We start from the raw sequence: 12,500 nt of genomic DNA, 5'->3' as shown, positions 1-12,500 counted from the left end.
TTATGTCTAACAATAAAAGGTGCGTTATGTACAAAAATATCTATGAACTATCACAAAACTATATCACAATATAAACACTGGAGAGATGGTGTGGGGGAGGGGAGGGAGGCATGGAGGGGGGAGCGATGGGGCTGCGACCTCGTCCTTTGTGGGAGGGGGGGCGGACATTCGAGGCGCCCTTGAGCCGCACGTACAGTCGTGCGTAGCCACACGCACGCACGTAGCAGGAGCAGAGATAATTTGGCACGACGAATCCACACACAGATGCTGGAGCGGGACTCCGGCTCCGCCTCCTTCGTCACAGGCGCTGCTTCCGGAGCGACGGGCCTCGACCAGCCTTCGGGAACTCGGGGCGACGGGCCTCCGCGAGCCTCTGTACTGAGCCTTCGGGTGTTCCGGGAGCGCTCACCACGGTCTCCAGGAGTTCTTGCCTTCCAAGGCCTTCGGGTCGTCCCGGGGCGAAGGACGCCGCATGGACAGGTCTTGCGGACCCACATACACCTCTCGGATGGGCGTGGGAGCGACGATCTTGGGCGTCGAGACAGGGCTGTGGGCGGGCTTCATGCTGAGGTCCATGAGCGGGGGCGGGGACATGGGCGGGGACACTGCGGGGACCATCACCACCGACGGATGGGCGGCGGGCGCCGGTCGGGGAACAGGGGCGGGGGCGACCGCGGGCGCTGGAGGCGATGCTGTGGGGGGCGTGGCGAGGGGGGCGGCGGTGACAGGCGGAGACACGGGGCCGCTGGAGGGGGGCACGCCCGTCATGGCTGATGCGCACGACGTGAGGTGCGTGAGAAGGCGCGACGACACCGCGGGCTCCAGGCTGGGGGAGGCGATGAGGAAAGACTGCACCTGCTGCGCCGCCGCCACGAAGCCCTGCTGGAACTTGAGGGCGTCGTGCCTGGGGTCGTGGCCGCCGGGAGGCAGAGTGAGGCGCCGGCGCTGGTTCAGGCGGCGGACGTGACGGACGGTCAGCTCGAGGATGTCGGCTTTCTCCAGGCGGGTGACGGTCTCCCCTTCGGCCTGCAGCGCCGCCACCAGGAGGTCGCGCAGCTCGTCGAGGCAGCGGTTGATGCGCGCCCGTCGTTTCCTCTCCAGCAATGGCTTCATCACACGCTTATACTGATCCGTGCGGGACACAGGCTCCATTTGCACCGAAGAAACCATCTTAATTCACAATATGTAATTACAGAACACTGCAGGAACAAGTCTCTCTCAACTGAGGGCGAACACTCGAGACGGACAGGAGCTCTCGATATCCTTCCGCGGACGGCTGCGTTTAAGATCTGGGGTTGACCGCGGAGGCCGGGTGTATAAATAGTCTGAGGGCCTCGTCATCCTGCGACTGCCGGATCCCTCCATATGCCAACGCGGAAAATTCCTTCGCTCCATTCTCGTTTTCATTTATTATTTTCACTTACGATATGAAGCATAGGAACTGAGGGAATGCAGTATTATAATCTGAACCGATATATTCGCATAAATTTAGCATAAACGAAAAGAAACCAATATTTACAGCGAGTGGCAACGGCTGCGTCCGGGCGCCTCGTGGGAACCTCGCGCCATGCGTCGTCCCAGTGTAAGTAGCGGGTGCCCACTTGCCCGCCCGCACGCCCCCATCTTCTCACGCTCGCTCTCCACTTATCTCAAACGACGATCGCCACCGTCATGTCACTTTAAGATACCTATGAGGTTACCGAATGATATTTCCCTAAGTCTGAACCCATTACAATATCAGAGGTCGTCAAGACGCGTCCGTAATAGCGGGGTTTCGTGGGATCTCCCTCCCCCGTTCCCTGTTCTGCCCCGGGCTCTTGTCCCCGCGGGCGATGCCGCATCTACCCAACTTGTTCATTAATGTTTTATTTATATACGACTTCCTTTAAATGAAAATCGGCCTTTGGAGTCACGCAGAGCCGGAAAGTGCACAGAGGTCTACGTTTACGCAAATCGAGAGCGCGCGACGAGATGCGAGAAAAAGGAAAAAAATCTAATATCGGTGCGTCCCTTCATTAGGAACATCCGACCCCCCCGCACCTGTTGTCTCAGACCAGAAGGGGGAAGAGGGGGGGGGGGGAGGCGCCGGAGAGAGAAAAATATAGAAATATGGTGGGAACAGATGGAAAAAAAGGGATAGATAGGAAGGTAGCGATATGAGGATGGACAGTGAGATGGAGAAAGGAAAGGAAAGAGGAAAAGAGAAGAGAGGGGAGGAAGGAAGATATGAGATGAGATGAGATGAGAGAGAAAGAGAGAGAGAGAGAGAGAGAGAGAGAGAGAGAGAGAGAGAGAGAGAGAGAGAGAGAGAGAGAGAGAGAGAGAGAGAGAGAGAGAGAGAGAGAGAGAGCGTGTGACCGAGCCACCGAAAGAGAACGAGCAAGGGAAGGAGACAAGAACTAAAAAGAAGAAAAGAGAATGGAAGCAAGACAGGAGATCGCACACCGCAAGATCAATAAAACCCCCAAAACGAAACAACCTTCCCCTTGCCGTGGTCTTCCGAACGCCTCTAATAAAGTTATCTGCATGTTATCGCCTCTCCTATAACACTGCAGCCTCGCCCCTGAGACCCATAGGCGCCTCCGGACCAATTATCACATTAACAACCATATAGGCTCTTTCCCTTCCCTTTTTTAGACCGAAGAGGGAATACGTAGGCCTATACACCTGACGCACTTCCTGTCGGGAGGCAGAAGGCGAGAGAGAAGGTGCCCCCACCCCGTGCCCATACCCCATACCCCCGCTACCCACTCAGGGAATAGGGAGCAGGCCGATGGGGCATGGGCGGGCTTCCTCGGGGCATGAATGTAGCGATCCGTCGTGGGCATATAATTACTTCGCTACCCGAGTCATGCCCAAGTGCCGTCGCCCTCCCTACCCCCCTCCTCCTCCTCCTTGTGCCCCTCCCTTTCTCTCTTCCCCCCCCCCTCTGACATCGTATCCACCACCTCCATCAAAACCCTTCCTTCTCCCCCTCCTTCCCTCCCTCCTCCTCCTCCTCCTCCTCCTCCTCCTCCTCCTCCTCCTCCTCCTCCTCCTCCTCCTCCTCCTCCTCCTTCTCCTCCTTCTCCTTCGTCTTCTTTTCCTTCTGTTTATTCTTCTCCTCCGTTCTACTATTTATTTTCCTCCTTCCCTCCCATTCCTCTCTCCATCCACCTGTTCTACCCTCCTCTCCGCCGACCCTCCACGATAACCTAATGCGCGGATTAAACTACCTTCCAGACCTAATCACTTCTAATCATTTTGCGTAGGCCTATCCTCGCCCTCGTGCCCCTCTCCTCTCCTCTCCTCTCCTCTCCATGCCCGGGTATATCCACAGCGATAGCCACACCTCGGTAACTTATCCGCACGACCAGTCTATCACAAAAAATAACGCCATTTAAAGTCATTCCTTGCGATTTAATAAAAAAAGAGGGAGATTTATTTATTTGTTCATGTTTTACTTTTTGTATATTTCGTACATTTGGTGCCTGGGTCTTCAGTTCAATAAAAGTTTATGATATTAAGTAATAGATTTTATGGGCCGCATGCCACTCACTCAAGCATTGAAGCAAGTGATGTGCATGTGGATAAAAAGTATTTAATCGAGTTTTTTTCTTCTACATTCAGATATTGTTTGTGGTTATATGTCTGTTTCGAGTTGAGCGATGTTTGAGTTATTTCTATTACCGTTGTTATTACTGTTGTTTATTGCTTTGAGATTTCTATCCGCGTCTTCTTTCTCCTCCTCCTCATCACCATCATTCATTTTATTCCTTCTTTCGCTGAAGTATTTTCGCGCGTGATTAATGCGATTCAGAAGCATGATGGTGCTCGTCATGGCGGCGGACGCGTTCGGGTTTATATTTCGTGTTTGCGCTCACACGGGGAGATTCAGGGGCCAGGGGGAAGGGGAGGGAGGAAGGGAAGAATTAGAGGAAAAGGGAAAAGAGAAGAGAAGGAGAGGGAGAGGGAGAGGGAGAGGGAGAGGGAAAGAGAAAGAAAATAGAGAAACTGGAGGCAGGTCATGACAGACAGAGAGGAAGAAAGAGAGACAAAGAAGAGAGATACATGGAGACAGACGGAAATAAGTCACAGTAACGCTCGCTCGACCGGGGGCCAGCGGCAGCGAGTGCGAAATCGGCGAGCGTCCGCAAGGTAAGGGTCGGCGGCGGGCGAAAGGGGGGGGAGGGGGGGAGGGGGCACGCTATGCTCATTAGGCGCCCGTGGGAGACGTTTCTCAGGTTCCCGATGACGCCGCCGGCAGCGCCACCTGTTAACGCGCCTTACCTTGCCCGGCCCGAGGCTCTCCCCCTCCCCACTCCCTCCTCCCCCTCCCCTTCCCCCTCCCCTGGCCTCCCTCATCCTCGAACTCACCTGACGACTCCCGCTCCATCAGCTCCCACTTCCGGTCTCAGGAGGGAGAGAGGGAGGGAGAGGGAGAGAGGGCGGGAGATGGAGATGGAGATGGAGATGGAGATGGAGATGGAGATGGAGATGGAGATGAAGATGGAGATGAAGATGGAGATGGAGATGGAGATGGACATGGAGATGGAGATGGAGATGGACATGGAGATGGAGATGGAGATGGAGAGAGAGAGAGAGAGAGAGAGAGAGAGAGAGAGAGAGAGAGAGAGAGAGAGAGAGAGAGAGAGAGAGAGAGAGAGAGAGATTGAGAGAGAGAGAGAAAAAAGAGAGAGAAAGAGACAGAGAAACAGAGAGGGAGAGAAAGAGAAAGAAATGAGATCGAGGCGCGTTTTAAAGATCAGGTGATTCTCAGCGTAAAGAGACAGAGAAAGGGTAAAATAAAGAGAAAATGAAATAAAAAGAAGTGGTTTTGCGTTCTCACCCTGTTTAATTCATCCCGACTGACAACTCGAAGTGGAGGGCGAGTGTCCATTGTCAAGGGGGGCGATGCAAGGGTGAAGGGAGATGGGCGAGGCGAGGGGGAGAGGGGGAGGGGAAGGGGGAGGGGGAGAGGGGGAGGGGCGGGGTGAGGGGCTTTGAATGAGGATGAGGGTGAGGCCGTGGGGCGGGGTGAGGGGGGGAGGGGGAGGGGAAGGGTGAGGGGGAGTGGGGGAGGGGAAGGGTGAGGGGGAGAGGGGGAGGGGAAGGGTGAGGGAGTGTGGGGGAGAGGAAGGGTGAGAGATTAGGGTGAGGGCGTGGGGCAGGGTGAGAGGGAGAGGGGGAGAGGGTACAGATAAGATTACAGCGGCGATGGGTATGGGCACTTGGCCAGGGTAGGGTTGTTAGCTAAGGGAACGCGTAAGTGTGGTTTGGGGTTAATGTGTTGGTGAATAATAATAAAAGAATGACCGAATTAAAAAAAAAAAAAAAAAATACAATTAATTAATTGTTATTATTTCTTTTATTCTCGCATAATTACTCTTAGATATCTACGTCATCATAAAATATCTCCCAAGCCTTGATTATAAATACAAAAAAGGAATAAAAAGGCCGCAGCAAAGTCGAGTCCAGTGACGTCTCAAGTACGGAGGGGCAGCCCTGAACCAGCCCTCGGGAGGCGCAGCAACACCAGATGCTCGTCAGAGGGAGAGAAGGGCATAGGGGGAAGGGAGCGGGGGAGGGGGGGGGGGTGCGGGGCAGGAAGGAGAAGGGCATGAGTCTCACGCCTTGTATGGGAAAGTGCCCCCCCCCCCGGCGCTGCCCCCTAAATTTACCCCTGCGCTGACCTGCCACCCTTGCCCCTCCACCCCTACCATTCCACCCCTGCCCCGCTACCCCTGCGACGCCGCCCGTATGGGAAAACCATCAGCGACCCCCCTGGCTAACGAAGTACAAGCACGAGCGCCAACTTCAGCAGGGAATCCCGCCTAAAAGGCACTCGGGGGGAAAAAATACACGTTTCTGTTGGTGTTTTTAAGCGACTTCAGGGAGACGCTCCTTCTCCTTCTCCTTCTCCTTCTCCTCCTCCTTCATCTTCTCCTTCTCCTCCTCCTTCATCTTCTCCTTCTCCTTCTCCTTCTCCTCCTCCTTCATCTTCTCCTTCTCCTCCTCCTTCATCTTCTCCTTCTCCTCCTCCTTCATCTTCTCCTTCTCCTTCTCCTCCTCCTTCATCTTCTCCTTCTCCTTCTCCTTCTCCTTCTCCTTCTCCTCCTCCTTCATCTTCTCCTTCTCCTTCTCCTTCTCCTCCTCCTTCATCTTCTCCTTCTCCTTCTCCTCCTCCTTCATCTTCTCCTTCTCCTTCTCCTCCTCCTTCATCTTCTCCTTCTCCTCCTCCTTCATCTTCTCCTTCTCCTTCTCCTCCTCCTTCATCTTCTCCTTCTCCTTCTCCTCCTCCTTCATCTTCTCCTTCTCCTTCTCCTTCTCCTCCTCCTTCATCTTCTCCTTCTCCTTCTCCTCCTCCTTCATCTTCTCCTTCTCCTTCTCCTCCTCCTTCATCTTCTCCTTCTCCTCCTCCTTCATCTTCTCCTTCTCCTTCTCCTCCTCCTTCATCTTCTCCTTCTCCTTCTCCTTCTCCTCCTCCTTCATCTTCTCCTTCTCCTTCTCCTCCTCCTTCATCTTCTCCTTCTCCTTCTCCTCCTCCTTCATCTTCTCCTTCTCCTCCTCCTTCATCTTCTCCTTCTCCTTCTCCTCCTCCTTCATCTTCTCCTTCTCCTTCTCCTTCTCCTCCTCCTTCATCTTCTCCTTCTCCTTCTCCTTCTCCTCCTCCTTCATCTTCTCCTTCTCCTCCTCCTTCATCTTCTCCTTCTCCTTCTCCTCCTCCTTCATCTTCTCCTTCTCCTTCTCCTTCTCCTCCTCCTTCATCTTCTCCTTCTCCTTCTCCTCCTCCTTCATCTTCTCCTTCTCCTCCTCCTTCATCTTCTCCTTCTCCTTCTCCTCCTCCTTCATCTTCTCCTTCTCCTTCTCCTTCTCCTTCTCCTCCTCCTTCATCTTCTCCTTCTCCTTCTCCTTCTCCTTCTCCTTCTCCTTCTCCTTCTCCTTCTCCTTCTCCTTCTCCTTCTCCTTCTCCTTCTCCTTCTCCTTCTCCTCCTCCTTCATCTTCTCCTTCTCCTCCTCCTTCATCTTCTCCTTCTCCTCCTCCTTCATCTTCTCCTTCTCCTCCTCCTTCATCTTCTCCTTCTCCTCCTCCTTCATCTTCTCCTTCTCCTTCTCCTTCTCCTCCTCCTTCATCTTCTCCTTCTCCTTCTCCTCCTCCTTCATCTTCTCCTTCTCCTTCTCCTCCTCCTTCATCTTCTCCTTCTCCTTCTCCTCCTCCTTCATCTTCTCCTTCTCCTTCTCCTTCTCCTTCTCCTTCTCCTTCTCCTCCTCCTTCATCTTCTCCTTCTCCTTCTCCTTCTCCTTCTCCTTCTCCTTCTCCTTCTCCTTCTCCTTCTCCTTCTCCTCCTCCTTCATCTTCTCCTTCTCCTCTCCTTCTCCTTCTCCTTCTCCTTCTCCTCCTCCTTCATCTTCTCCTTCTCCTTCTCCTTCTCCTTCTCCTCCTCCTCCTCCTCTCCTCCTCCTCCTCCTCCTCTCCTCCTCCTCCTCCTCCTCGCCTCCCTCCCTCTCCTCCTCTCCCTCCCCCTCCCCCCTTTTCCACGCCCTCGCCGCGCCCGTGCGACCGCCCGCCCACGCCCACCAACCTCTCGAATCGTGTGTCAAGCGACGCCCAGAACCGACCCAGTTTTTATACATCGTCATTATGATGATTTCAGTGATCACCCTACTCAAAAAAGGGCAAATGGGTTTCCGTAATGGGGATTGATGGCCCGCCGTGGGACCCCGTGCCTCCTGACGATGATGCCGACGAATTGTAATCCTGAAAGAAAGTGAAAACTTTGACTATTATCGCTAAACGAAAATGGGGTAATTTGCAAACGGACGGAAATTTTCTTAGTGATTTTTATAATATACACTTTAGCTGAAAGAGTGATAACCGTAAATTGTATGAATAATATCAACAAAAACCTAACCTACTAACGATGATACCTATATTTAAAAAATATATATATTATTAGCAATGATAGATATTATAAGCTACAATAACTGATATAAACAAATTATTTCCCTAATAAACTGACAAGACAGTACGAAGGATTACAGTTTAATGCTGCAAGGCACGTAACTACACCATAAATCACAAAGATAAAAATGTCTTCTTTTAAGCGAACGAGTCTCAAGTTCCCAAACTTCTTCAACTGCGCAGCAAATAAGGGGAAACTTCAGCACACGAGACGCGGAGGGCAATCTCCGGTCACCGTATCATTTAAGTTTCATTTAGAGAGTCATTCAGTGTGAAACGGAAATTCTCAAGCTCTTTTTTAGGGGGGAAAAGGGCGTATAGGAAATGGTGAATGGGAAAAAAATGAATGGAGGAGGATGGTGGAGAGAAAGAGAGAGAGAGAGAGAGAGAGAGAGAGAGAGAGAGAGAGAGAGAGAGAGAGAGAGAGAGAGAGAGAGAGAGAGAGAGAGAGAGAGAGAGAGAGAGAGAGAGGGGGAGAGAAAGAGAGGGAGAGGGAGAGAGAGAGAGAGAGAGAGAGAGAGAGAGAGAGAGAGAGAGAGAGAGAGAGAGAGAGAGAGAGAGAGAGTGGGGGGAAGGAAGGGAAGGGAGATAAAGAGAAAAGAAAAACTGAAACAGAAAGAAGGAATGGGAGGAAACGAGGAAGATCAAAGGAATAAAGAGACCTAAAATAAGAGACATAGACACAGAAGACAGAAAGACGAGAGGAGGGAAAAAGGGAAAATACGTCACGCCTACCAGATCCTCCTGCCGTGACGTGTGACGTAAGACAAATGGTCGAGACAAGAGCTAGTAATGAGCTCTGTAACTACCCTGTAACTCCCCGCGTGGCATCGGCGGTAAGTGACGGTTCAAGGGGCGCCCAGGACGAAGGGCGGTGGCATGTGGTGGGGCACAGGGCGGGGTGGGTGGAGGGAGGAAGGAAGGGAGGGAGGAAGGAGGGGGGGAAGCCGTGGGGAGGGAGGGGGAGGGAGGGTGGAAGGGAGGGTGGAAGGCAGGGACCGTGGGAGCGAGAGTACGAGCGGACACATGCGGGTCACGCGAACGCACGTGAGAGACCGCAGGCCGTCTCCCTCCCTCTCTCGCTCTCTCTCTCTCTTTATCTCTCTCTCTCTCTCTCTCTCTCTCTCTCTCTCTCGCTCTCTCGCTCTCTCGCTCTTTCTCTCTCTCTCTCTCTCTCTCTCTCTCTCTCTCTCTCTCTCTCTCTCTCTCTCTCTCTCTCTCTCTCTCTCTTTCTCTTTCTCTTTCTCTTTCTCTTTCTATTTCTCTTTCTCTTTCTCTCTCTCTCTCTCTCTCTCTCTCTCTCTCTCTCTCTCTCTCTCTCTCTGTCTCTCTCTCTCTCTCTCTCTCTCTCTCTCTCTCTCTCTCTCTCTCTCTCTCTCTCTCTCTCTCTCTCTCTCTCTCTCTCTCTCTCTCTTCCTCCCTCGCTCTCTTGCTCCTTCACTCTCTCCCTCCCTCCTTCCCTCCCTCCCTCCTTCCCTCCTTCCTTCCCTCCCTCCTTCCCTCTCTCCTTCCCTCCTTCCCTCCCTCCCTCCCTCCCTCCCTCCCTCCCTCCCTCCTTCCTTCCCTCTCCAAACCGTTCCTTTCTCCGCCCCCCCCCCCCTTGGTTCCACGGGAGGTGTTTGTTTCTCTGAACAGCGTTCTCTCCCTCTTTTACACCTGTCTGTCAGGCGCTGAGCTGACGGGAAACTGCGCCTGTTATTCCAGTGAATTTTGAACGGGAGCTGCTGTTTTTTGTATTGATTTTTTTTTATGGTGTTGTTTTATGATTATTGTTATTATTATTATGATTATTACTATTGTTCTTCTTCTTTTTCTTCTTCTTCTTCTTTTTATTATTACTATTATTATTATTATTATTATTATTATTATTATTATTATCATTATTAATATCATCATCATCACCATTATCTTTATTATTAGGGGTATCTTTATTATTATTATTACTGTTATTATTATTATTTTTATTATTACTACTACCACTATTTCACTTTCTTCCGTTCTTACCGCGTCCATGTATAAGCGAAGGCCACACTCAACATCTTGCTCAGCCTCTGAAGCCAGTACCTAATGCCTGGCTTTGCGTGTGAGATTTTCCCTTCAGTGTAATCCTACTCGGCTTTCTCGGTCCCTCGCTCCCTCCCCTGGCCGTTAGTTCAAGCGTCGTTTATCTTACACCTTCTCATTTCATGTTACAGTTCCCACGATGTGTTAGCCTTACCCCATTAGTTATTGTTGTTATGGGCCGTTCGTCCCGTCCGATCTCCCCTTCCTTTTTTCGCAGTGGGAGCTGTCTGTCTCCTCGTCGTCCCTCCTCTCTTGTTTCGTGATGACAACCTGTGTTTATATTCTTAAATCCACGTTAATCACCGGTCTTGCCTGGTTATTCCAGGAGCACTTGATTATCCCTCTCTCCCCTTCCTTCTCCCCTCCCACGTTTAGTCACGTTTATCTCTCTCCCTCTCGTTCCCCTCCCCAAACATCCTTATCTCCCCCTCCTCTCACTTCCCCTCCGCCTTCATCCGCCCCTCCCTCTGCCTACTTTTCCACGGTCGGCCGAACCCCGCTCACCTGAGACGCCAGCAGGAGAAGGCAAACACGACCACACAACGGGCGTAATCTTACAAAAATATTTTGGTTTAGCCCAACGTTGTTCTTCTGCTGCTGTGGCCAGCGCGTTCCTTCTCTCTCGTAACTCCGGCCACTTATTCGGCTCGGAATTCATTTAGTTTAAAGAAGTTAAAAACTCTGAACAACGACGAATTACGAATCGAGGTCACCTGAGCTGGTTTGACCTGATGCAGGGCAAGGGTCGTCGCGTGACCTCCCGCTAACCCTCCCCCTTATACACACCTCCCCGGCCGCCCTTTTGCCTGGAGCAGGTCACTCAGGCGTCACACGACAGGGGGTACAACACTCCCCGCGCTAATTTTACTCCCAAACAAATATGGTCGTCACAATTTTATTTTGCGACTTTATCCGACGCCTTTTATTGAATATTCTGAAAACCCAAGAATCTTAAGAAATATTGCAGTACATATGACCATTCGATATCTATATGTTTTTTTTTTTTCATGGCATAGGAAATCAAGACTTTTAGACATTCATTATTGTTTTGAATGACGAAAAAGTAGATTCCGACCCCCAGCCGAGGTCGGTGAGTCAGGTCAGCCGAGGTCACCGCCACCGAAGGACGGACAGGTGCACGTGGTCAGCATCTATACAACACCTACGAGTCCTAAACCACGGAGCGAAAAACCCTGTCATTTCAGACCTTAATTCCCTCGCGCACAAGGACCAGAGTCGCTTAGCCGGAGAGGGAAGGCTCCCTATTATTCGCGGTCGGTCATCACGAGATGCTTTTCATGGGGCGTTTCTATATGTAGATTCTTGTGTGCGATTGTTAGTGCGGACTTTTGTGCGCTTGTATGCGTGTTTGGCCAGAAAGGGGGGAGGACGGAGGGAAAGGAAGGGGATAGGAGGGGGGAGGAGAGAAATCTCAGTAGGAGGTCGCTTCCAGACATGACTCCAAAGAAAGGAAGACGACGAAGAGATGAACAGAAGAAAAGGTAGGAGCAGAAACAATCGTCAAAGGCGGTCGCCCGTCTCGGCAGGCAGGTCCCTTTCTCCGTCTCTCCGGGGGAAGTCACTGCATCCCCGGCGGCCCCACGAGGAGGAGGAGGATGGAAAGGAGGAGGAGGAGGAGGAGGAGAAGGGAAAGGAGGAGGAGGAGGAGGGGCAGGAGGCGTCCCCTTGTGGGTATTGTGCCTGTGAGGTCCAAGGCGTCGTGACATGTCTTGGGCACGGACAAAAGGGCTCGATGTTGTCGTGTTTGCGGTCCCGCCACGCCCCTGCCATTACCTCGGATCCGTGGGCGCCTCCGTGTTTGTTTTTGATCAAGGCTGCGTTGCGGTTAATCCGAAAATCTTGGGGTCGCGGGAGAGACTGCAAATAATACACTCTCCAAGATGAACTATACATACATGCGTTTGGAGGAAAGGGGAATAAATATTTTTACACTTGAAGGGTGTATTTGAAGAATTACATATGTCCATGCGTTGTTTAACCGTGAGTGTTCTTTCGAACATTACACACACACACATACACACACACACACACACACACACATATATGTATATGTATCTATGTATGTATGTATATATATGTATATATATGTATATATATGTATATATATGTATATATATGTATATATATGTAAATTTATGTATATATATGTATATATATGTATATATATGTATATATATGTATATATATGTGTATACATTCATAGATATATGCATATGTGTATATATGTATATATATGTATATATATGTATGTATATGTGTATACATTCATATATATATGCATATGTGTATATATGTATATATATGTATATATATGTATGTATATGTGTATACATTCATATATATATACATATGTGTATATATATGTATAGATATGTACACATGTTTATGTATGTATATATATGTATATATATGTATATATGTATATATAGATATATACATATGTACATATGTTTATGTATGTATATATATGTAT

The 12,500-nt window shown here is 50.6% G+C and overlaps 1 protein-coding gene across 1 annotated transcript in view; it reads right to left on the bottom strand.

Annotated features, from left to right (window-relative positions):
* LOC125046014 (enhancer of split mbeta protein-like) overlaps positions 1–1,304 on the bottom strand; it is a 1,856-nt gene extending 552 nt beyond the window's left edge. Inside the window, exon 1 of the mRNA XM_047643604.1 lies at positions 1–1,304. This exon is cut by the window's left edge and continues 552 nt beyond it. Coding sequence (XP_047499560.1) covers positions 406–1,170 — 765 coding nt within the window. The 5' untranslated portion in view covers positions 1,171–1,304 and the 3' untranslated portion in view covers positions 1–405.
* Positions 1,305–12,500: the final 11,196 nt, after the last annotated feature.

Source organism: Penaeus chinensis, chromosome 38 (assembly GCF_019202785.1).
Source record: "Penaeus chinensis breed Huanghai No. 1 chromosome 38, ASM1920278v2, whole genome shotgun sequence".
Taxonomy (NCBI): domain Eukaryota; kingdom Metazoa; phylum Arthropoda; class Malacostraca; order Decapoda; family Penaeidae; genus Penaeus; species Penaeus chinensis.
This window is presented reverse-complemented; position numbering and strand designations above follow the sequence as displayed.